This window comes from Siphateles boraxobius, unplaced genomic scaffold (genome assembly GCF_051911475.1).
Source record: "Siphateles boraxobius isolate OS27281-9 unplaced genomic scaffold, OSU_SipBor_1 9, whole genome shotgun sequence".
Taxonomy (NCBI): Eukaryota; Metazoa; Chordata; class Actinopteri; order Cypriniformes; family Leuciscidae; genus Siphateles; species Siphateles boraxobius.
Window position 1 is genome coordinate 24,174,889 of NW_027509219.1, and position 22,385 is coordinate 24,197,273.

The 22,385-nt window shown below is 39.5% G+C and overlaps 1 protein-coding gene across 1 annotated transcript in view; it reads right to left on the bottom strand.

Annotated features, from left to right (window-relative positions):
- Positions 1 to 1,345: 1,345 nt before the first annotated feature.
- ajap1 (adherens junctions associated protein 1) overlaps positions 1,346 to 22,385 on the bottom strand; it is a 69,234-nt gene continuing 48,194 nt past the window's right edge. The window contains exons 3-6 of the mRNA XM_077223000.1: positions 9,029 to 9,116; positions 5,961 to 6,203; positions 4,851 to 4,973; positions 1,346 to 3,608 (exon numbers count right to left, since the gene is read on the bottom strand). Of these exons, the coding sequence (XP_077079115.1) occupies positions 4,901 to 4,973; positions 5,961 to 6,203; positions 9,029 to 9,116 (404 nt within the window). The 3' untranslated portion in view covers positions 1,346 to 3,608; positions 4,851 to 4,900. The remainder of the gene's footprint in view (positions 3,609 to 4,850; positions 4,974 to 5,960; positions 6,204 to 9,028; positions 9,117 to 22,385) is intronic.

The window sequence follows — 22,385 nt, forward strand, 5'->3', positions numbered from 1 at the left end:
TTGAAGTTAAATAATAATTAAAAAAAATTCTTGCATGTGATGGAATGAAAATTGCAAATTATAGTTATCCCCATTTCTAAAAAGGGATAAGGGGATTTGGGAAAGGGATTTTCCATTCTTTAAAGGGACAGTTTACCCAAAAATGAAAATTCTGTCATTAATTACTCACCTTCATGTCGGTCCAAACCCATAAGACTTTCGTTAGATCTTCGAAGATCTTTATGATGAAATTTGAGAGCTTTCTGTCCCTCCATAGACAGCTACGCAACTACCATTTTGACGCTTCAAAAATTTCATAAAGAGATCATAAAACTAATCCATTTGAATTGAGCAGTTTAATCCAAATTTTCTGAAGAGACACAATCGCTTTGGAAATTTGAATTTGGAACGACATTAGGGCGAGTAATTAATGACAGAATTCTCATTTTTGGGTGAACTAAACCCATTAGGGTCTATTTATGTAATAATTTTATGAAATCTAGGCAAAGTCAAGGCTAAATGACTAATGCTTTACTATAATATAATATAATATATGGACATATTATATTATATTTTTTATTTCCTTAAAACTGCATTTAAAACTATCCAAACACTTCAATAAACTTAAAGTAGAGCAAATGCTTGTCTTATGATATGCCAAATGGCAACAGTTGCTAAGGTAGAAAAGGTCAGTAGTGTTTAAGGCGTGGCTTAGCACATAGTCAATTAACATTTTATCCAGCTGAATTTAATTCAACTGATTCTGAGCTCTGTGTCGAGACCGAAGAGCAAATCAAAATTCCACACTCAGTCAAACTCCAGACATGTTTATCAGACTCACAGCACAAATCATCTCTTCCTGTGCCGGCAGTCACATGGGCCTGTCGTCTGTTCAGGTTTATTTTTTTTTTTTTTTAATTGACGTTCAGTTTATTGAGCTGTCGACTGAGATGATTTGGAGCCATTTTCCTTCTTTGGGAGAATGAGTATGACAAACACCTGAAGTGTTTACAATTTAACCAACAAAACAAAAAGTGTCTCATTTAGCACATACTTCTTCGGATGAATTTTGAACTGCCTATCTGCCGGGCAATCAAGTTAACAAAAAACAATCTTACTCTTGAAATCGGTAAAATGCCTTAAATGCATCTCCCATGAAGTTTCCTAGCATTAAAATGTGATTTAAATGACCTGGAATATCCTAATTATTAATAGAACTACAGCTACAGCAGAAACAAGTGTTTTTGAGGCTTGGCACATGTCTGTAACGTCTGCAGCGACTTATGCAATGTAAACAAAAACCTTTTTCAAAGCTTTTTCCACTGATCCTGTGAAAAAAGAAAGCTTAAAAAAATCACACAAGATAGAATAAAGATAAATATATAGAAAAACACATTTACACATGTACATAATACAGAGCTTTAGTGTTCCATATGATATATGATTATTAAATATCTAACCTGATTGGCCAGTGTGGTTCACATGAACTGGTAAACTGTTCAATTAATTATGGATTGGTTTGGGTTGGGTTGGGTTGGAGTGGGGTGGGGTGGGGGTTGACATAAATGTATATGTATTGCTGTCTTCTGAATATGAAAACAGGAATCACAACTCTCTACTGGTTATAAAAATTTTGAGTAACATCTGAAAACCTATAATTAAATTTACTCCAAGACGTTTCACTTTCAGTGACACACTATTGCAAACATCTATTTTCCTCTTTCACAGTGTTTGCCTTTGTACAATATTTAATTGTAACCATTAAACATCTGTTTTTGGGATAAAACTATATAGTTATCCTCCCTCTTATTTTCTAAACTTATCATGTACAGAATACTGCTAGCCACAATGGAGCTCTTTGGTGTAGTGATGCTCGAGTAGAGTGTTGTGATCTCTCTCTCTCTCTCTCTCTCTCTCTCTCTCTCTCTCTCTCTCACACACACACACACACACACACACACACACACACACACACACACACACACACACACACACACACACACACACACAGACACACACACAGACACACAAACACACACACACACACACACACACACACACACACACACACACACACACACACACACACACACACACACACACACACACACACACACACACACACACACACACACACACAATCCGAATTGTCATCTATTTCCACTGGCTTTATCAATAATTGAAACTGATTGGCAAGTTTCCAGCTGTTTGTATATTACTGCATTGTTGATTGCTATAAAAATGATTGGCACTAGACGTTAACTGTTTCTGCTGATGGAATATTTGCCTTTCAGTCAGTTCTGCTCAAATAAATCAAACTGTGAATACCAATAAATAATAAACCATTAGCTTAAATTAAAAAGTAGAGCGTTGCACACAAAGAAAGGGACATTCATGATTTTGCTTCAGATTCCAATATAGAGGTAAACTAATTAAATCAAGTTGGCATAAATTACTAGGCACAAAAATCAAGTAAACATACAATATTTTGTTCTTTTTGAGTCTTGAATGTTGTCTTTATTCAAATTAAGCTTTGAATTTAAAATGTTGAGGTTTATTAGCTATTTTGTAATGTTCTAATAGGTCATTGATTGTGTTATTTAGGATCGACCCTCAAACTAACGGCTCTCTGAGGGTCTGTGAGTCCGTAAACATGATTAACCAGTACATTTCATCAGTGATAAGAAACAGAAACTCAACAAGCGTCTGAAGCATGGCTTTGGCAAATCAAATAAGCTTTGAATGAATACTGAATCTGGCATCCACATTGTTTGGTAACTTTAAAAAAAGAAAGAAAGAAAAGAAAAGAAAAATCCTTTAACATTTCATTGAACTTCCACTCGCAGATTAACAGTCCCAACAGTCCAGTTAAATTAGGTCTGTCTGACTCATTAGTAACCTCGTTTGTATAAAAATAGAGACTATTCCTTTAAAACGGGGTCTAGTAACAATGTAGTGAAATTAAAACCTGGGTATTGTCCTATTCCTCGCTGGGTTCATTTTTTACTTTTTTTCATCTAAATGAATGGTGCTCCATATAAATATTTTTGGACATTTGTAACACGATTCCTCAGCTATTTCAAAACATATTTCAAATACATATTCATACTTTTTATACAAAAACGGATGACGGATTGATATTGGGAGACAGTCACTGAAATTACTTGATGTTGTGTCAGTAATTTTCCACGAAACTGAACACGTCCCATCTATATATGTAGTGGCACATAATGGCATTATTGGCACAAAGTTCAGGAGAGTGTTTTCTCCACACAAGCAGACGTGTCGTGTCAGAGAGCGTCCCCACGGCCTGTCCACAGCCGAACTCCACTCCAGCACACCCACATGTGCAGTAATACACGTATATAATATATCAGCTCTATATAATCTCTAAAATGATCACATGTCTATGGAAAATAATTTGGGAGTGGTTCCATAGCACTGCATCAGTCTAGAAAAATAAACATCTTCAGTCCATTTCTAGAGAGATCCAGCATTTGTACAAAACTGCCAGTTCGTCTCAGTTCCCATCTCTGTGATTGCTTGTTGTTGTTGTTCTTGTGGTTTTGTTTTGCTTTATTGTGTTTTAGTCTTTTTGTGTTTGATTCACAGATTTTTCCAATGAGATCCTGAAAGTAAAGAAGATTACATTTTAGTTGAGTTTTAATATTAAACTGATATCACTTTTTAAAGGGTTAGTTTACCTAAAGAATTTAATTCTGTCAAGTCATTAATTACTCACCCTCATGTCGCTCCAAACCTGTAAGACTTTCGCTCATCTTCGAAGCACAAATGAAGATCTTTTTGATGAAATCTGAGTGCCTTATGTCCCTGCATTGACAGCCTACGCAACTGACAGTTTGATGCTTCCAAAAGTTCATAAAGTGATCGTAAAACTAATCCATTTGAATTGAGCGGCTTAGTCCAAATTTTCTGAAGAGACTCGATCACTTTATATGATGGACAGATTGAATTCAGGCTTTTATTCACATAAAATATGCTGGTAGTTGTGTAGCTGTCTATGAGGGGATAGAAAGCTCTCAGATTTCATCAAAAAGATCTTCATTTGTGCTCCGAAGATGAACGTCTTACAGGTTTGGAATGACATGAGGGTGAGTAATTATTGACAGAATTTTTGGGTGAACAATCCCTTTAAATAGAACAAGACTTGATAGTGTATAACTTTGTAAATAAACTACTCTATATATATATATATATATATATATATATATATATATATATATATATATATATATATATATATATATATAATGCATTAAATTACATGTTACACCTTGAAATGTTAAAAAAATATAAGTACATGTAGAAATTAACATTAAACTAGATTAATGAATTGGTAACACTTTACAATAAGGTTCTATTTTTTATTATTAGTCAACTATTAGTAAACTAACAATGAACAATACTTCTAAATAATTTCTTAATCTTAATGTTAATTTCAACATTTACTAATACATTATTAACATCAAAAGTTGTATATGTTAATATTATTATTGAACCTGAGGTAACTAATTGTCAGCAGTTGTATTTTTTATAACTAATGTTAAGAAAGATTAATAAATACTGTAACATATGTATTGCTCACTGTTAATGTTTGTTAACACAAACTAATGGGACCTTATTGTTATTGTCAACAATTAATTCTGTAAAACAAATGACTGTGGTTCACTGTTAGTTCATGTTACCTAATATAATGGAATACATCACCTAATATTTCTGCTGTTGGTGTATGGAGGATACCATTTTTGAAAGTATATGAGCTACTATACAAGCCTGCAACTCATTTGAATTCTGACACTTGAACTATTACACCATGTGAATTTTAGAGCCATACGAAATATAGTACGTACCAGGGCACAAACTGAAGACGTGGGCTCAACCCAAAGGTAGTAAAAGGGCCTCAACAGGAGATCTCGAACCATTTCTCAGACACAAAGGCCACAGGGATTAGCTGCCTTTCAGTGGGCGACGGTCTGAAATAGACAGACACATCAGCTCTTCAATCCTGCAGATATAAGCACTTCTGTCCCACTCCCTGATTCAAAACTCTCTTTTTTTTAAATGGCATTATACCACAAACAAAAGCGCCCACAGTTACATTTCCTCTAAACCCTCATCTAGAAATTGTATTCTGAAGCATACAGAATTAAATGAAGCAGCACGGAAATGATTCATACAATTTTAGCCCATACTCAGTCTTTTATAAAAGCGAGGGCAATGGAAGGACAAAAAATAAAAGACAACACAACTGTCTCAACAAGGTTATCTGAAAAATAATGACTCTCTGGCATATTAAACTGGTTATTTCCAAAATGCACATAAAAGACTAAATTATTCTATTATTGACGATTATACCAAAGAAAAATATGAAACTATATATTTTCAAACAAAGACACAATCAAAAACAGTTTGAATGGAACAGAATGCAGGGCTTTTGAGAACACTGCATTTTAAAAGTTTTATTGAACTTGACAAGCTGTCATAAATAGCTCAAAAATAGCTCATGCCGCATGAGACAATATGCAATGCCAAAGAGTCTGTCTGCGTGTGAATGGCTGCAGTGGTGGTGCATTAAAGAGGATGCATTTAACTTTTCTGAGAAGGTTTTAACATGCAAACTGTCTATAAGCTAAAACACAGCTTGATAGTTAAAAGTCCCACTGTTAAAAAATATATATAAAAAAACTAAATAAAAATGGAAAAATGCCAGGGTCAACTGTGATGTGCATTTTAAACAGCAAATTATACATTTGTGCATAATATGGTCAAGCGTTCAAGTTTTCAGAATGAACATTCTGTCAGCACCATAAACACCATAAGCTATGAGGAAGCCAAACTCTGTAAGAAAGTACGGACAGGGCTGTCAATGCAGTCGACTCGCTGTCCAAACAACTTGGTCAGCAGCTCCAACATTCAGCCCAGTTGATCCTACTGAATATATATGAATCATGTCCTCTTGCCTGTTTCCATTGTAGGAGGTCTTGTAGATGGGTGTGTGCTGGATCATCTCGTCCGTGTACACCGGTATGCCGGACCGCACACACTCGTGTGAGCAATGTAAACTGTCATTGTAGGCGGTGAAGATGTCCACCTTACTGGGCACGCGGGCAGGCGTGAAGTCGGTCAGATTCTGACAGCTCTCCTCTTGCTGGTTGATCTTTCTCTGATGGCTGCTGTGTCGGCCATTCCCGGACTGCGCACAACTACAAAAACACGCACCAAATTCACAAAGCCAACATAAAATCATACCTTGAACCGCTGTGTCTGTCCTACATTTAACATGAACTGGGGAGACAGACACAGACATATTAGCTCTGTTCCAAAAACCTAGTGAGCTGCCTTGCTGTGAATTTCATAAATAGGCATCCTAATTGAAATGGAACCTCATAAGCCTCTTTCACACAGAAATCCCAGTAAATTAAAGTAAAATTATCAGAATGACTTTTCAAGTAAATACACAAATGCGCTGTTCATGCAAGCAACTGTGTTTTCTCTTTATACTGGTAAGATACCATTCAGACACCAGAACCTGAATTCAATCATTGTAAATGACCTTTAATCGCTGAGCCGGTTTCTTCATCCATCTAGATGAGGTGAAGCACTTTAGTTTCATTTAGCTACTTTTTTTTTTTTTTTACTTCTGAGTGACAGGCGTAAGGGGGTGATCACACAGAATTAGGGACGCACCGATTCCAGAACCGTTATCGGGCTCATGTACTCGTAGGCCTACTTGTAAAAATGCTCCGATACCAACAACTGATACCAAGCCACGTGTACAGTGTTTGTGTCCAGACAAAGAAACACTGACAGCAGATTGTATAATGGGGATACAAAAGAAGGCTGTCTATGAAGTAAATGTATATTATTAGTGGAATATTAAATGAAATAGAAACACATAGCTGTGGTGCGCGAGCTGGCCGAGCGCATCCCTTTTTCACAAACGTCAGTGAAAAGTTTGTAGTACAGTCGGATGTCAATGGCAAAAAAAGTTTATTAGCTTATAATTTCTTATTTACGTTAACTGGCGAGAGAGAGAGAGAGAGAGAGAGAGAGAGGGCACTTCTGTTGAATGCTCTTGATTGCTGATCGTTCACTCAGCATGTGTTATTTGCATTAGAACTAAATTGTATGTGTAAGTAAAACATGAACTGTACCTGATTTATGTATAACGAGTGGTTCCCTACATTATTACAAAATATTTGCAGGACAAGAAGTTCCATGAATACATGCATCCAAAGCGTGCTCCCCGAAAACGTATCAGACAGCGCGCGAATACTTAATTGAATTGTGTCTTTCACGTCTTGCGCTTGTATGGACGACTTCTTGGCGAGTATCAACAGTGTCGGTTATATCTCAAGTGAACATAGTAAGTATTAATGGGGTATGTGCGTTCGGTCTTAAAGGGGCAGCAGTCTAATAAACCTTCTGCTGTTTTAATGTTCAAACATTGTTTAATGTTCAATCAAACAAAGGACAAATAAATTACTCACTGCTCTTGACCAAATAGGCTACCTTTAGTAACTTTACAAAAAGATCCATCTATATTAAATTTATACAGTAATGAATATGCAGTGTTTTTTCACATTTGATTACTGTAGTTTTTGTTGTAGTATCAAAATTGGAATAAATAATTGATATTTCAGTTGTGTTTGAACATTTGTACCACTGACCCAATCCTCAGCACTGAGCCCTACTGGAGCAGCTCTAAATGTGTGCTGTACTATTAAATTAAAGATAAAATATGATAGAGCAATATGAACAGTGAAAGTAACAGAAGCTCATACAGTGCATTTTAGCAGGCTTAATTAAGCATGAAAATAATTTAGGCAACTAAGTTAACTTAGCCAAATAAGTTAGCCAACTAATATGATTTATATTCTTTTGGTTTCTCTACCAATATATTTAAAAATGACAAATTCTGTGAAAATACATGTATCGGTAAGTAGCAAAAATGACAGCATCGGTATCGGACTCCTTCTGGAAAAAGTGGTATCGGTGAATCCCTACACAGAATTTAATTTTGCTCTTAAAAACACAAGATGAATAATATTTATTTTAGTACTAGAGTTATATTACACAATAGTAACTGCAGAGTCACAGCACTGATGTATAGAAAAGAAGGCAGGGTTTTGAGTGTGAGATGTGGCACAACGTTCAGATGTTTGTCTAGCTCATGTTTACATAGACAATTAATTAAAAGCAGCGGAACTTACTGCAGACTGGCCCAAGCTAACTTCTTATGTCAGCGCGTTCTGACCTTGTACATGCTCATACTGGTAATTATCATTCTTAGTTTAACACACATCATACCGGTAATACAGTATATTGGTAATGTTACAACATCTCATACTGGTAAATTGCTAGAACATTTTCTACATTTTAAATACCAAGCACCCCGAAAAGTATGATCTCTGATTTGAACATCACACCAATATTGCAATTGGTCGTTATTTGACGTAGGGTGGGTCAAGGTCCTGATTGGATGGGCCAGGCCCCTGTTTTTTGTATTGTTTATTTACCAGTAAAGACTGTATGTGTGAAAGGAGCTATGACTGATCTGAAACATTTTACATAGGCAGCAAAAGTGACTCGACTCTCGACTGATTTCACTGCAATTGCAACTTGAGAAGAATGGATGCATGCATATAAATATGACACACAAACTGGTGTAAAATAGTATGTTTACTAATAATCAATTAATTTATGTAATTGTATTTAATTTTATCTTAGTAATGAACATTACTGTTTATAATTATTGTCAAGACATTTTTCACATCGAAAGAAGAAATTATCTTAGGTGCCATAAAATGCTGCCTAAGGAGGAAGCTCACTGAGTTTGGGAAAAAAGCGATTGTGTCTGCATTGTTTGGTACAATAAGGGGTCACTGTCCACATTGACAGACAGGGATAGAGAAGGACAGATTGAAAAGATGATAAACAGATAGAGGGACAGGAATAGGGAGAGACAGACAGACAGATAGACAGAAAAGTCAATGACAAACTGCTGAAAGAAAAGAATGTTTCCTACCAGTTTTTAAGGACTAAAGTAGTGATCAAGGCTGCGACGATCATGATAAGGGAAACAGTGATGGTGATGATCTGGTGAACAGCCAGACCTAAGAAGAGAAAAACAAAGACAGCATAGTTATCACTGTCTCCATGGCAACTAACATGAGCGTCAGTGCCATTTGTAAGGTATTTGATTGCAATAACACTGATACTGCATCTTAACATGCACTGCTCTCTCGGCGCCACCATAGCTTTTTGTAAGCCCTGTCTGCCATGACAGTAATTCAGTCGTTCCATTTATTTGACCATTTTACAAAGTCTGTACAATGAAACAGCTTGACTGAAAGCAACAGGGAGAAGATGGCAATCACACCAGCTGGCTAAAGGTCAGCAAACAACAATTAATGCAGAACAAGAACTCTCTGTTCCAGAATAAAGAGTGTCATAAGAACTATGAGCTACACTGCCTTTCTCACTCCGTCACTCCTGAATGGATAGAAATGAGACCCCGCGGGGAGCCGCAGTTACAGACTTTTAGATATAAAGAGTGCAACGACTTCCATTTCTTGCTGGAGCTGATAAGAGTGAAGGAAGCAATTTTATGGATTTCCCCATCAATATTAAAGTGTTTGTGTGCGGGTCTGTGAGGAACAGCAGCATCCATATTAAAGTATCTAGGATATGAGAATGCATTACAGCTTGGTGCATTTATTAGTGGTTAGTTTGCAGTACCAAAAGGAGTTTCACAGTTCCAACATTAATTTATTCAAATAACCATTTCAGAGTTATAACAATAGTTAACCGTACTACACCTGGCACAGAAGCTTCACATGGGACTGACTAAGCATCAACCGGAATATAGGACAGTGCATATGAGTGTGCACTAATCTGCTATTCAAGTTCTTTCATAATGTTATCATGGTTACATGTGTCTACTCATTTTGTGTTTTTGATATTTTATTGAAAGACATACACTGCAAATATTTTGATGCCACCTCTGTTCATTACGAATTCAAGCACAGAGTTTGAGTCTATGCAAATGCTCCTCAGTGTGATATATGGGTAGATGACATGAAATCCTTTTGGGACATTGATGATTAAAATTATTTAAAAAAATATTTTACAATTATTATGCATGCCGTTTTTATGATCTCATATTAATTGAGAGACTTAATGCAATATTTATACAATTGTATAATTTATCTATCACACCACAGGACCCTTTAAATGAACGAATGAAGATAAAAAAGTGACATTCTCTGCAACTACCCATATACCCATATGCCAAGCATATCTGAGGCTGAAACAAAGATTTACAGTAATGCATGTTGACTGGATTCTGCTGCGTGGAATAATATATGCTTTCATGAAGACTGCATTAGGTGTATCATAACCAGGAAGGAATTTGAACAAAAACTTATCTTCCTCAATTTGATTTTGGGTATATTTGGGGTGGTGAAAAGTGAAAACAGTCTTTGGCAGTAAACAAAAACAAACTCAGGACTCAGTTTGATCCCTTTTGGAGATTAACAGAATAATTAATTCAACCACAGTCCTCAGTTTGCAACCACTACACTGTCTGACTGTTTGTATTATTCAGTTTATAGTAATATAAGAGATATATCAGCTCACAAATAGCGTCTTCTTCCTAATGCATTTTTTTATTTATCTAACAGGGCAGGACATATAAGTGCCTGTGCTATGTGTGTGTGTTTGTCAAGTTGCACATCATTTCTCTTTCTAGTGCCCTTGTATTAGGCGTGTCTCATTTTGATTTTAGAGTCAATTACAGGCATGTCTCAGTTCTGTCAGGAAGGGTCAAGTTGCTCTATACTGTGTTGCTCTACAAAAAAAACACTGGACTGATTTACTTAACCCTAGAGACCTGTGGAGTGCTGAGAGAGAGAGAGAGAGAGAGAGAGAGAGAGAGAGAGAGAGAGAGAGAGAGAGAGAGAGAGAGAGAGAGAGAGAGAGAGAGAGAGAGAGAGAGAGAGAGAGAGAGAGAGAGAGAGAGAGAGAGAGAGAGAGAGAGAGAGAGACAGAGAGAGAGAGAGAGAGAGAGAGAGAGAGAGAGAGAGTACAAAGAGAGAGGGACATAAACAACGGAGAGAGAAAGAGAGCATTAAACGCCTTTTGTGCACACATGTGCACGTTTACACACCTGTACATGTGTATGTGAATGTGATGTTACATCTGGGCCAGTTCTGACAGATTACATTAGCCCTGAAGGCCAACAAGCTCTGCTGAGCTGTACTCTTGTTACATTGGGAATGTATGAGAATTGCAAACTCCTCATATTAACTAGTCTTACTTCAGCAAGCATACTAAAAAAGTTTAATACATTTTTATGTCTAAGAGAATGAACTGTAATCATGTAACAAAACATTAGTCTTACAATCAAGGTGCTTCAATAATGTTTTTGTAACTGAACAAGAAATGCAAATGAAATGGCTTTTAAAATCTGAGTAAATTTCACATCGCGTTTTAGCACTTCCAGTTCCATCGTCCAGAAGTCAATGGGTTTACTGAAGCAGTTTTTTGTTTAAATTCCTAAATAAGTTCTGTGGTTAACACAAGCTCAAGATTTTTTCATGCTTTATTCTACAACATAAAATACATCAGTTATACCCCTTTGGAATTTTAGTGAAAAAGGTGGTTGCTAACAAATGGCTAAATGGGGGGTTGAATAGAAGTTGCCAGAGACATCATCACAATGAACAAGTAATTTCATCTACTCACTAGTCCACTCTTGCGAACTTTTCTACCTCAAACTTTCATGGAAAATATTTTTTAAATAAACACTGAAAGAATTGTCGGAATATTAGTGGTGGTGGCTTTGAAGTCATGCAACCGTGTAGTTAATTTATAGCCTACGTTTAGCTTTTTACTTCTACCGATTGTATTTAGGCTGCTAAGTTCATAGACGTTGGGTCCATTTGTGAAGATTATCATGACGAACAAAACATGTAAGAATCATACACTTTTGTTTTTGACAGAGCAAATTATTTTCTGCAAATATAATCCATAAGCCAATAGAAAAATCATATTGGGTATTTCAGTCAGAAAAACTGTGCTCCCTTTTTGTTGCACTCGATCAGTAAAGTCTGTGAAGTTTGCCGTAAGGACGAACCTTTTATGAAAAATAGAAATAGAAAACATTTACGTATAAGGATATAGCTGTAAGTCAAACGCTGAATGCACTGAACGGCACCTGTCAAAGCATCTGAAATGGCAAGCCATGTTGAACTTTAAATGAAGGGCTTCAATCAAACTCACATGTGTAAAGCATTCTCACGTTTTTGGACGTCTTGCGTTGTGCACGTTTCCCGCAGCAGCCAACTCTGTGATTTCCACTGCATTTCTACTGACAAAATGCATCTAAAAAATAATTTTCACTACTGTAAAATTACATTAGCGGTAGAGGTTTTCTGCACAGCCCGCAGAGTGCACAGACCCAGCTCCAATGATACATTTAATTATTAACTATTACCACAGCCTTTGTTAATAGCATTATTAATCTATTATTAATATTTATAGTAAAAAAAAAAAAAAAAAAAACCTGTGAAGAACTTATATGGAATAAAATCTGTAGGCTTCAATGCAGTTTTGATTCACTACGTAGTTAAAGTCTCTATAAGACAAGTCTTTTTGAAATGTGACTACAGCTTTCCCATAAATGTAGGATCTTATGCTCAAATTGCACTGAAAAAAAAATCTATTTTTTCAGGCTGGACCTGCCAATGCGCATGTGCAGTCCTAAGCGCGCATCTTAAGGTGATGATACACGGGGCAACTTTTTGAGCAATGTTGCCGTCAACGGGCAACCAGGTGAGACACAGCCACACAGGGGCCATACCGATCTAAATTATCCAGATAGAAATTTGTTGCCGATTCTCAATGGGAAAGTGCCCAAGCAAAACTGCAGGGCAATGCTCAAAAAGTTGGCCAATGACTTTACCAATCATTGATTGGTTCTCTTATTTAGAAGGCGAGACTTTTTCCACCATATTGCGTGATGCACTTTCTCCCATTCATAGTAACATGAGTGCATCATCTTTCTATATATAAAGTCTTTGGTAGTGCCTTTTTTTTTCTTTCTTTTTTTTTACCTAGAGGAAAAAGAAATTGTCACGGTTCAAAGGAGTTTAGACACTTGTTTACTTCATATTGATGTTCTGAGCCTTCCTGATTGCTTAGCTGGCACTATGAGTGATTGAAGCATGGAATTGCATCTGGGAAATGCTTGCCTCACTTTCCCTCCCTGTGTCCTGCGTTCGGGTCAGAGCTGGATTAATTTTATCTCAGTTCCTGGCCTGAACACTGCTCCTTGGCATGGAGTCCCCCAGCTACACCAACACATAAACATATCGGACAGCTATTTAAATTTTCCTCTCTCTCTCTCCCTCTGTCCCTCTTACTCTGAAATGGAAGGCAGCAGGTTAAATTGAGAGAGTGTATCGGGTGATATATTCAGGTGTTTATGCATCTGTGAAATTTTATGAGACGAGCTCGCCGTCCTCGACCTTGCTCTTAGTCGAAACGCTCGTTGGCTTCTAGGCCTGTTGTTTTATGTATTGATTTCAGTTTGAAAGATCCACCCCCCCCCCCCCCCCCCACCCTTCTGTCACACCAAACCCATCACATTTGTGTAATATAGAGCTTTATAATACCAGAGTAGACGAATGCAAATGTATCTCCATTATATTCTTATTACTCCGGCCCAGGCTCAGAGAATAGGACGTATATCACCTTGTCTCACCTGGCCCTGCAATGTGAGAGACAGGCTCACCAATTCCAATCAGGGAAAGTGTCAAAAGAGGAACACAGGCTGGTGCTGTGGTACCAGACACCCTCCTTCCTAACTCTGCCAGTGATGGAGTCACCTTGCTTCAGGTGCTCAGGGTGAGCCTTTGTTTCCCTGGGCACCTTGCCAATAATCAGGACAAAAGAGCCCAACCCTCAGAGGCACCAAACTTCTCAAACTAGTCAATTTACTGTATGTTAAGACTTTTTAGTAAAATCAAGAAAATATTTGGTACAACCCATATTTTATCATCTCTACACTGGTTACTTATTAAGTTTCATATCGATTACACAGTATTGCTACTGACCTGTAAGGTCCTAAATTGTTTAGCTCCCTGTGTAATTAACTGATCTTATATTGTCTTACAATAAATCACCCTATTTAATGTCACAAAACTCTGGACTCTTGGTAGTGCCTAGGACAGAGGTCTTCAATCCTGTTCCTGGAGGGCCACTGTCCTGCAGAGTTTAGTTCCAACCTGCTTCAGCACACCTGCCTTTGTATATTCAGGCAGAGTCCGTCTATGGAGAGTCTTGGCACTTCCTATTAGCCCCGTTTTATATTATCTTGGTTGCAGTTCCATTAGAATTCCACTGGAGGTGATCGCGGGCGAGTGCAGAATGAATGGGAGTCTATGGAGCTAGACGGCTAAATGTATACCTTTCTCCTGCTTGTCGTTGAATCAACGTAGATTGTTTTGTTGATTCCGCAAGTTCAATATAGATTATAGACCAAAAGTCGAATGAACAAGTACTTATGTCCTTTCGATTTCTTACAGGTTAGGTCGTTGTTGGCTGGAACACGCTAGCATTCTGCTATTATGTGACGTCATCACATTTTTGAACGGATTTTTAGAACAGATAAGTGAACTTAAAAATGCAATTTTCAGCTGAGTGTATTATCTTAGCCCCCCCTTTTGAATGCAACTTTCAAATTACTTGACAAAAAATTACATCCTGAGAAAAGTGGATATCTGGGGGTGAAACCCCATAGACTCCCATCCATTCTGCACTCGCCTGCGAGCGCCGCCGCATGGACAGAGACGTGTTACTGCAGCCCATCCAGAAACCGGAAGTAACCAGACAGTGCCAATTCTCCCCTTATTAGACATTCTCTGATTCAGGCGATCCTGAAGAGCTTGATGAGCTGATTCAGGTGTGTTTGATTAGGGTTGGAACTAAAATCTGCAGGACAGTGGCCCTCCAGGAGCAGGATTGAAGACCTCTGGCCTAGGATATCTAAGTCCACTAAAGTGGGGTAGAGCTATTTCACATTTGGCTCCTAAACTCTGGAACAGCCTTCCTGATAATGTTAGGGGCTCAGAGACACTTAAATCCAGATTAAAGACACATCTTTTTAGCCAAGCATTCACATAATCTCATAACCTTGCACTCCAGTTTTATCAGATGAAATACACGAATGCTTTTGCTTGAAATGTTATGAAAGGCAGCTATGCTAATAATTTTCCATTTCCACTACGCTAAACATAGGCTTTTTCTAGAGAACTAGAAATTACGCCAGCTCCAGTTTGGATTTTAAGGACCCAACACCTGTGAAGAGATGATGCCAACTCCTGCGAGGACTTCAGATGACGCCAACTCTAAATCGACATACACAACTGCCAAATTTTCTGTATATTGTAATCACTACGATCACAACTTGTAATAATTGCTTTAATGAGCTCATTGTTTCTGCCTATAAAGAATACTTGATGTTAGCTATTCTGTTTAAGGAAATACATTGAATTATGCCCTTGGATATGCCATGTAGTGTTTTCTTTACAAAACAAAAAGTAGAACCAGGATGTACAAAACACATTAGCAAAGACCAATAAAGTGACCAATAATAGCAGAGTTAACTGGTCCAGACAAAATTAGGCCTAACAAAGTTAAATGTCATGAGACTGACATTAAAATAGGATAGTAGTGGAAAGAAAAGAGTTTAAAAAATCTAGGACAAATATAAAACCCAAATAGCACAGTTTTAGCAGACAGGACCTTGAAAAAAACATATGCAAAGGAGACACATACACAGGGGGCAGTATTTTAACTGAAGGTTATGAGTTTGTGCTGCTGGGGCCCCATGGAACAGAGACCACAGAGACAGACACTCCTCTATCCACCTAAAGGACATTTAGAGGCTTGGAGCGGGACATAGTGTGGATCTGTCAGCTAAATGCTCTATTAGTGCAGCCCGGGCCTGGCATCTGCAGCTACAGATGGCTGCAAAGGGCTAGTGAGATGAAGTGGAAAGGAGATGCCTTCACTGAGTGCTTTCAATCATGTTGCGGTTTGGCTGGAGGAGTACTCATGGCAAAGCAACAGCTTTGAGTTCACATTCAAAAGGGAAGAATATGAAAACCAAAAAAGTAACTTCAGAATTTGTATGCAGGAGTATCCAGATCCATTAAACTTCAAATGAACTGCTGTGCGGACGCCAAGTTTAAATTTGACTTTACACCAATCTCACCAAAATCACACCTTGGAATTTGTTCGGTGCATATCCCAGCACTAACACCGGTGATTTTTCACAGTAATCTAAAAAGTGGATTTAGTTTTAATGGGAATGTTGTAAATTTGATTATAAGTGAAATCTCAGAGAGAGAGACAGACAGCAAGAGCAATCATTCTTCCATGATGACTGTTCGCTATTAAAAATGTTCGTTTTCATGTGTTAAAAATGATGAGTCTATGCATATATTATCTGTGCAAACAGAATCTCTGGGGTTTAGGACTCTATTTTTAAATAATTTTCTAAAAGCAATTATGCATTTTCTGTAATATGGGGATTTGCAGCCCCTCTTTCTAATTGCAGATATAGGAATATACAGTAGTTATTGAGGGCATTTTATGGACCTGTAACCCACAGGCTGGGGGGCTTTTTAACCCTTCAGCTGCTTTTATATTTGATATATTATGATTTCTAGTGAGAACAAACTTCTTTAACTGTTTATTTTTGCAAACTGTTATCTTCTATAAGGATTTCTATGCACACTACCATTCAAATAGTGTTTGAAATAAGTCTTGTTTTTTTCACTAGTCATTTATTTAATAAAAAAAAATGTAAGTAAAACCATAATAATGGGACATATTAATGCAATACAATGTAGTTTCTTCCTGTGGAGTACTCCAACTGGAGTATTGGATGCTGAAAATTCAGTCCTTCAGAAATCATTCTAATATAAGAAGCATTTCTTTTATATATATTTTATATATAATGAACTCAAAGATGGAAAAATTAACATAATTTAATCACCCTCATGTTTTTTCAAACCTCTAGAAATGTCTTTCTTCTGAGGAACATAAAATAAGTTCACTGACATTCTTCAAAATATCTTCTTTTATGTTATGTCCCATAACAAGTGTGACGTAACACAGAAAGCCCACAGTTCTAGAATGATGCTTTATAAAATCAGCAGAGGAACATAATGTGCTTCATGGCCACTGAATATTACTGCTTTAAAAGGTTTTAAAGTGTGTGGACCAAAAAAATGGATGTGAATGAGAGGGTTCCACTTATGAATGGAATCATAACTTATTCATGGTCGATAATAGGAATAGTAATACTGTGGCGAGCAGGACGAGGCCGAGGGCCGTAAGAGAGCGGCATGAAGCCGTGATTACTGATGAGCACCACCTGCGCGACACACCGGTCTCGTATCTCTCACGGAGGAGCGGAAGCATAAAAGGAGGAGCGACGACAGTGGAGATAGAAAGAGGACAGGCCTGAACTTGTGTTGTGTTTGTTTTGTTATATATGACAGCAGTCGTCCGTGAAGGGCTGCTGTCTTTTACTTGCATTTTGTATTTGTTTTATTTTATGTCATTAAATTGTGTGAACGTTCGCCGATTCCCGCCTCCTTCTTCCCGTAACATCTAACCTTGTTACAAATACAAGTACAGCTCATGTGTAAACCTATTTGCACAGTACATTATTTAAAAAACTGTTATTTTTGCACCAGTTCTCCTCTTGCAGACCAGTGAGAATGACTAACTCCATCAGTTACATCCTTGTACTCTTTGTGAATCAAGCTACATTTACGTTTGATTGCATCAGCTTTCTGTTCGCAGAGCTGTTGACTCCTGCTGAGTGCCCTTCTCTCATTCATTTGTGGAAACCAGGCTGGATAAAAATCTTTGCCAACCAACCGACACCCACAAACTGCAAATATCCAGTTCAAATTTTGAATGCATTGGAGCTGTAAGGGGGAGAAAGTGTTTGAAGTCTTTCCTTCTCCTGGTGTTAACCTTGTCCCCCTGGCTCCATTTGTTGTCCTCCCACACGCCCCGCCTGATCGCTGGAAAACTCTCATTGCACCTGCTGATGGTTCACGATTGCCAATTAACGTAGATGTCAAGATGTCAATCTCACTTGACTTCCACTGAGCTACAGCGTTCCCAAACCCTCACTGCAAGAAGGCCGAGAGAAATAGAGAAAAGAGAGGGAAAAAAGACAAGGAGGATCCAAAGCAATTATTCTAAATGCCTTTTCCCAGTGTCAAAGGATAATTCAATCGCTCTGTACAGTGCAGGAGAGAGGAGTGGTCAAAGTAGACTCTATGATTGTATTACTTAACAGATAATGAAGTTGTCCTGGATGGACCTACTTCACAGCTGTCTGTAAGAGCAGCCTTGTGAGCTTATCACATCTTTAAAAGGTTTACCTCTGTGAAACCGAATGGTCCTATTGGATGAGCAATTTTGAGAAAGACAGCACTTCTAAAATATTATAGTTCATGTATTACAATGCAGGTAAGACACATCCCAAAGGACTTGTGAGTTAATTTAGCACACTTTTGACAAGGAAAATGTCACCTTTTAATAAAACTGGAACGCATCAAACTGAAAGCAATTTACCTAAAGTCAGTGCAGCTTAAAACATCTCACAAACCCTGTATGTGGATACAATACAAGGTCATCTGGTAGCCATAAAATTATGTCTTTCTTTCAGTAGCCAGAATAATAACGTCCAGGGTGAAGTGGCACAATGGAAGGTCATTGGATGTAATATGTTATAAGTAGTGTGAATGGAGGTAAAAGTGCATTTAACATATTTGTTTTTTAATTGAACGTTTTGTTTGTTGTCTTCTGTAAAGTCATAGTGTAGATCTATAACTATAGTCATTTTTGACAATATTGACAAAATATTTTACATATTTTGTCATTGTTATTCACATGACTTCAAAATTTATTTGACTTATTTACTGATAAATACAATTAAAAACATCTCCATGGGAGAAAGTGAAGAGTTATAGTATGTGAGCATTATGGGTATTATAATTCTAGTGAGTGTGTGTGTGTGTGTGTGTGTCACGTTTATCAGACAGTACATTGACATGCACTTTAAGAGGATGCTAGTTTGATTGCAGTCAACTAAACACAATCATACTGTGGGTCTTTTTAAAATATCATGTCTGAATGTCTTTTCAGTATAGCCTATACTGTATATAATTTCTTACAAACTATAGCCCTATTTGGACGGGGCTAGTTCCCTATCAGGGAACTCGAGCTGCGTGACAACGCTTTGGGAACGCCCCTGCGTGAGTGCGTCATGAAGCACGTATGAAATCAGTCCAATGGCGAGACGGAACGTCATAGGCGGGTGACGTCATCGACCAGGAAACTATATAAGCACCCCAAAACACAAGCGCATCAAATTCTGAGTCTTCAGCAAGCGCTCTGTGTGTGAATATATCAGTCTGTGTCTCAAAGTGTTTTTGTCTGTCCTTAGAAATTGCTAGGCAGGAGTTTTTCACATATAAAAAAACTATAAAGAGACGATATATATATATAATTTGGCGAGCGAACAGCAGTTCAGAAAGTGTGTTCATCCCTGCCCACGTTATATCACGGGTGGGGACACTCACGATCTGTGTGTTGTTTGTATGGGAGTGCAGCATGCCCAGTCAGCTCTCGAGGAAGATGGTTGCGAGCATTGCGAGCGTATGTCAATGAAAACGCTCCGCTCCCGCCGAGCCCTCTTCGAGGAGAGTGGTTCGGGTCCCGCTGCTGCCGAGGCACAGCGGAGGCTTCAATCGTGGGGATCGCAAATGGATCTATCAGCGGGGATTGAGACGGCTCTGCCTTATCTCAGCCTTTACCTGGTAGATCCAGCGCCTCAGATCCGGGTTTGGAAGCACACGCTGCGGTTTCTTCCCCCCAGGCTGAGGCACCATCACTTTAATTATCCAGTTCTGAGGATCTGGATGTTGAAAGTATTGATACAACAGAGACTGGGGACTCGTCACTTCAGTCTCCTGCTAGTGAGGAGCTTATCGCGAGTGGCTAGCTGATAGACAGGAATCTCGTTCAAAAAGTAAACTAGATGAAAGATTTCTGCCGTCTCGTGCTGCTCCTCCACGCCGGTGTCTTCCATTCTTTCCTGACCTCCACACCGAGGTGTCGAGGTCATGGAAAAGACCAGTGTCATCCAGAATATTTAGCCAGCAAACATCTGTTTATTCAAATATTTCTGGGGCTAAGAATTATGGTTATGGGGCGATGCCTAAGGCTGAAGAAACGCTAGCGAGCCATCTATCTCCTGATACGGCATCGTCATTTAAGACACCGGCATTGCCCACAAAGCCATTAAGAAATACCTCGGCTTTGGTGGGCAAAGCTTACTCGGCGGCAGGTCAAGCGGCAGCATGCTTACATACTATGTCGATATTACAAGCATATCAATCAGACCTTTTAAAAGATATGAGTGAGGGGGATGAAATTAGTGCTGACGTAATTCGAGAATTAAGTCAGGCAGCATATCTTTCTCTCCGTGCCACCAAGGAGACGGCCAAAAAAAAAAAAAAAAAAAAATCTGGCCTCTTCGGTGACTCAGTGAATTCGGTCATCGAGAGGTTTCAGGAAGAGAAAAAGCAGGCGGCGGCGCTCCAGAAATTTCTCCCCCTCCGTGTTCATGTCTCCGGGGCTGCTGGGCGGGAGCAGCCCCGGCCGTCGAGTAGCTCTTCACAACGGGCGCAACAGAAAAGGAGTGTCGCGTCTCGTGCTCCTCCCCAGCAAGACTGGGCCGAGGCGCGGCGCTCTCAGACGAGGTCTTCCAGGGGCAAGGCCGATTTGAGGACGGTTATTGTCGCCAGGAAGGCTTCGTCGAAGAAGAAGCCCTGACGCCAGAAACGTCAGGGTACTGAGGGTGGTCCCCACCAAGAGAGAAAGGTGTTCGCTGCAGTACACAGCGCCCGTTCTCTCTCGGTGCCCTCAGGGGCCCGTTCTGCCAACCCCGCCTGCGTGCCGGGGCGTAGACGGTCCCAGCGAGCGCTTTCCCGAGGGACGCTCGCCCGCTCTGAGGAGCGGTCTGAGTGGTCAGACCAGTTGTTCCCTGCCGGTGCGCCGTTACAGGGCACTGTGTCTGCCACTCAAAATATTCCAGAGGCCAGTCTCGAGAGACTGGTACCCTTAGTAGAATTTTTGGCAGAGTGGAAAAGCCTTCCAAATGTATCTCATTGGGTCCTGCAAACTATCGAGAATGGATACGTGATTCAGTTCAGATCACGCCCGCCTCGCTTCAGAGGGGTTCTGCCCACAGTGGTGGGCCCCGAGCAGGCTCTGGTTATGGAACAGGAGGTGAAAACTCTCCTGTTGAAGGAGGCTATAGAACAAGTTCTTCCTCCCAGCAGAGAGTTGGGTTATTACAGCCGATATTTCATCGTTCCAAAGAAGGATGGGGGGTTGCGTCCAATTTTAGATCTGCGCCTGTTAAATCGCTCAGTAGGGAAGCTCAAATTCAAAATGCTTACTCTCAAGCAGATCGTGTCACAGATCAGGTCCGAGGACTGGTTTGTCACGATAGATCTAAAGGACGCGTACTTCCACATTTCCATCCTTCCACAACACAGGAAGTTCCTGAGGTTCGGTTTCGGGGGCGAAGCGTACCAGTATCGGGTTCTTCCGTTCGGCCTAGCACTGTCTCCCCGAACTTTCACGAAATGTATGGATGCAGCTGTGGCTCCGCTGCGACTCCAGGGCATCCGCATTTTAAACTATGTCGACGATTGGTTGATTCTGGCTCAATCGGAGCATCAGGCGATTCGGCATCGAGATGTCGTTCTCGCCCATATCAAAAAGTTGGGGTTGAGGCTCAACGCCAAGAAGAGTGTGCTTTCTCCAGTACAGAGGACCACTTTTCTGGGCGTGGTTTGGGATTCGACGACGATGCAGGCACGTCTGTCTCCTGCTCGTATAGCTTCGATTCTCTTAGCCGTCAAACAGGCAAAGCTAGGCCAGTCACTCACTGTTAAAGAATATCAGAGGATTCTGGGTCTGATGGCAGCAGCGTCCAAAGTTATACGTTGCGGCCTGCTGTACATGAGACCACTGCAGTGGTGGCTCAGGACCAAGGGGTTCTCCCCGAGGGGAAACCCGCTCCGCAAGATCAGGGTCACGCGACGGTGTCTCCGTGCTCTGGCTATGTGGAAAGAACCTTGGTTCCTGTCCCTAGGTCCTGCGTTGGGGGCTCCGTGTGGTCGTGTAACACTAACGACGGACGCCTCTATCACAGGTTGGGGGGCGATCATGAGTGGTCGCTCTGCCCAGGGTCTGTGGCAGGACCATCATCTTCA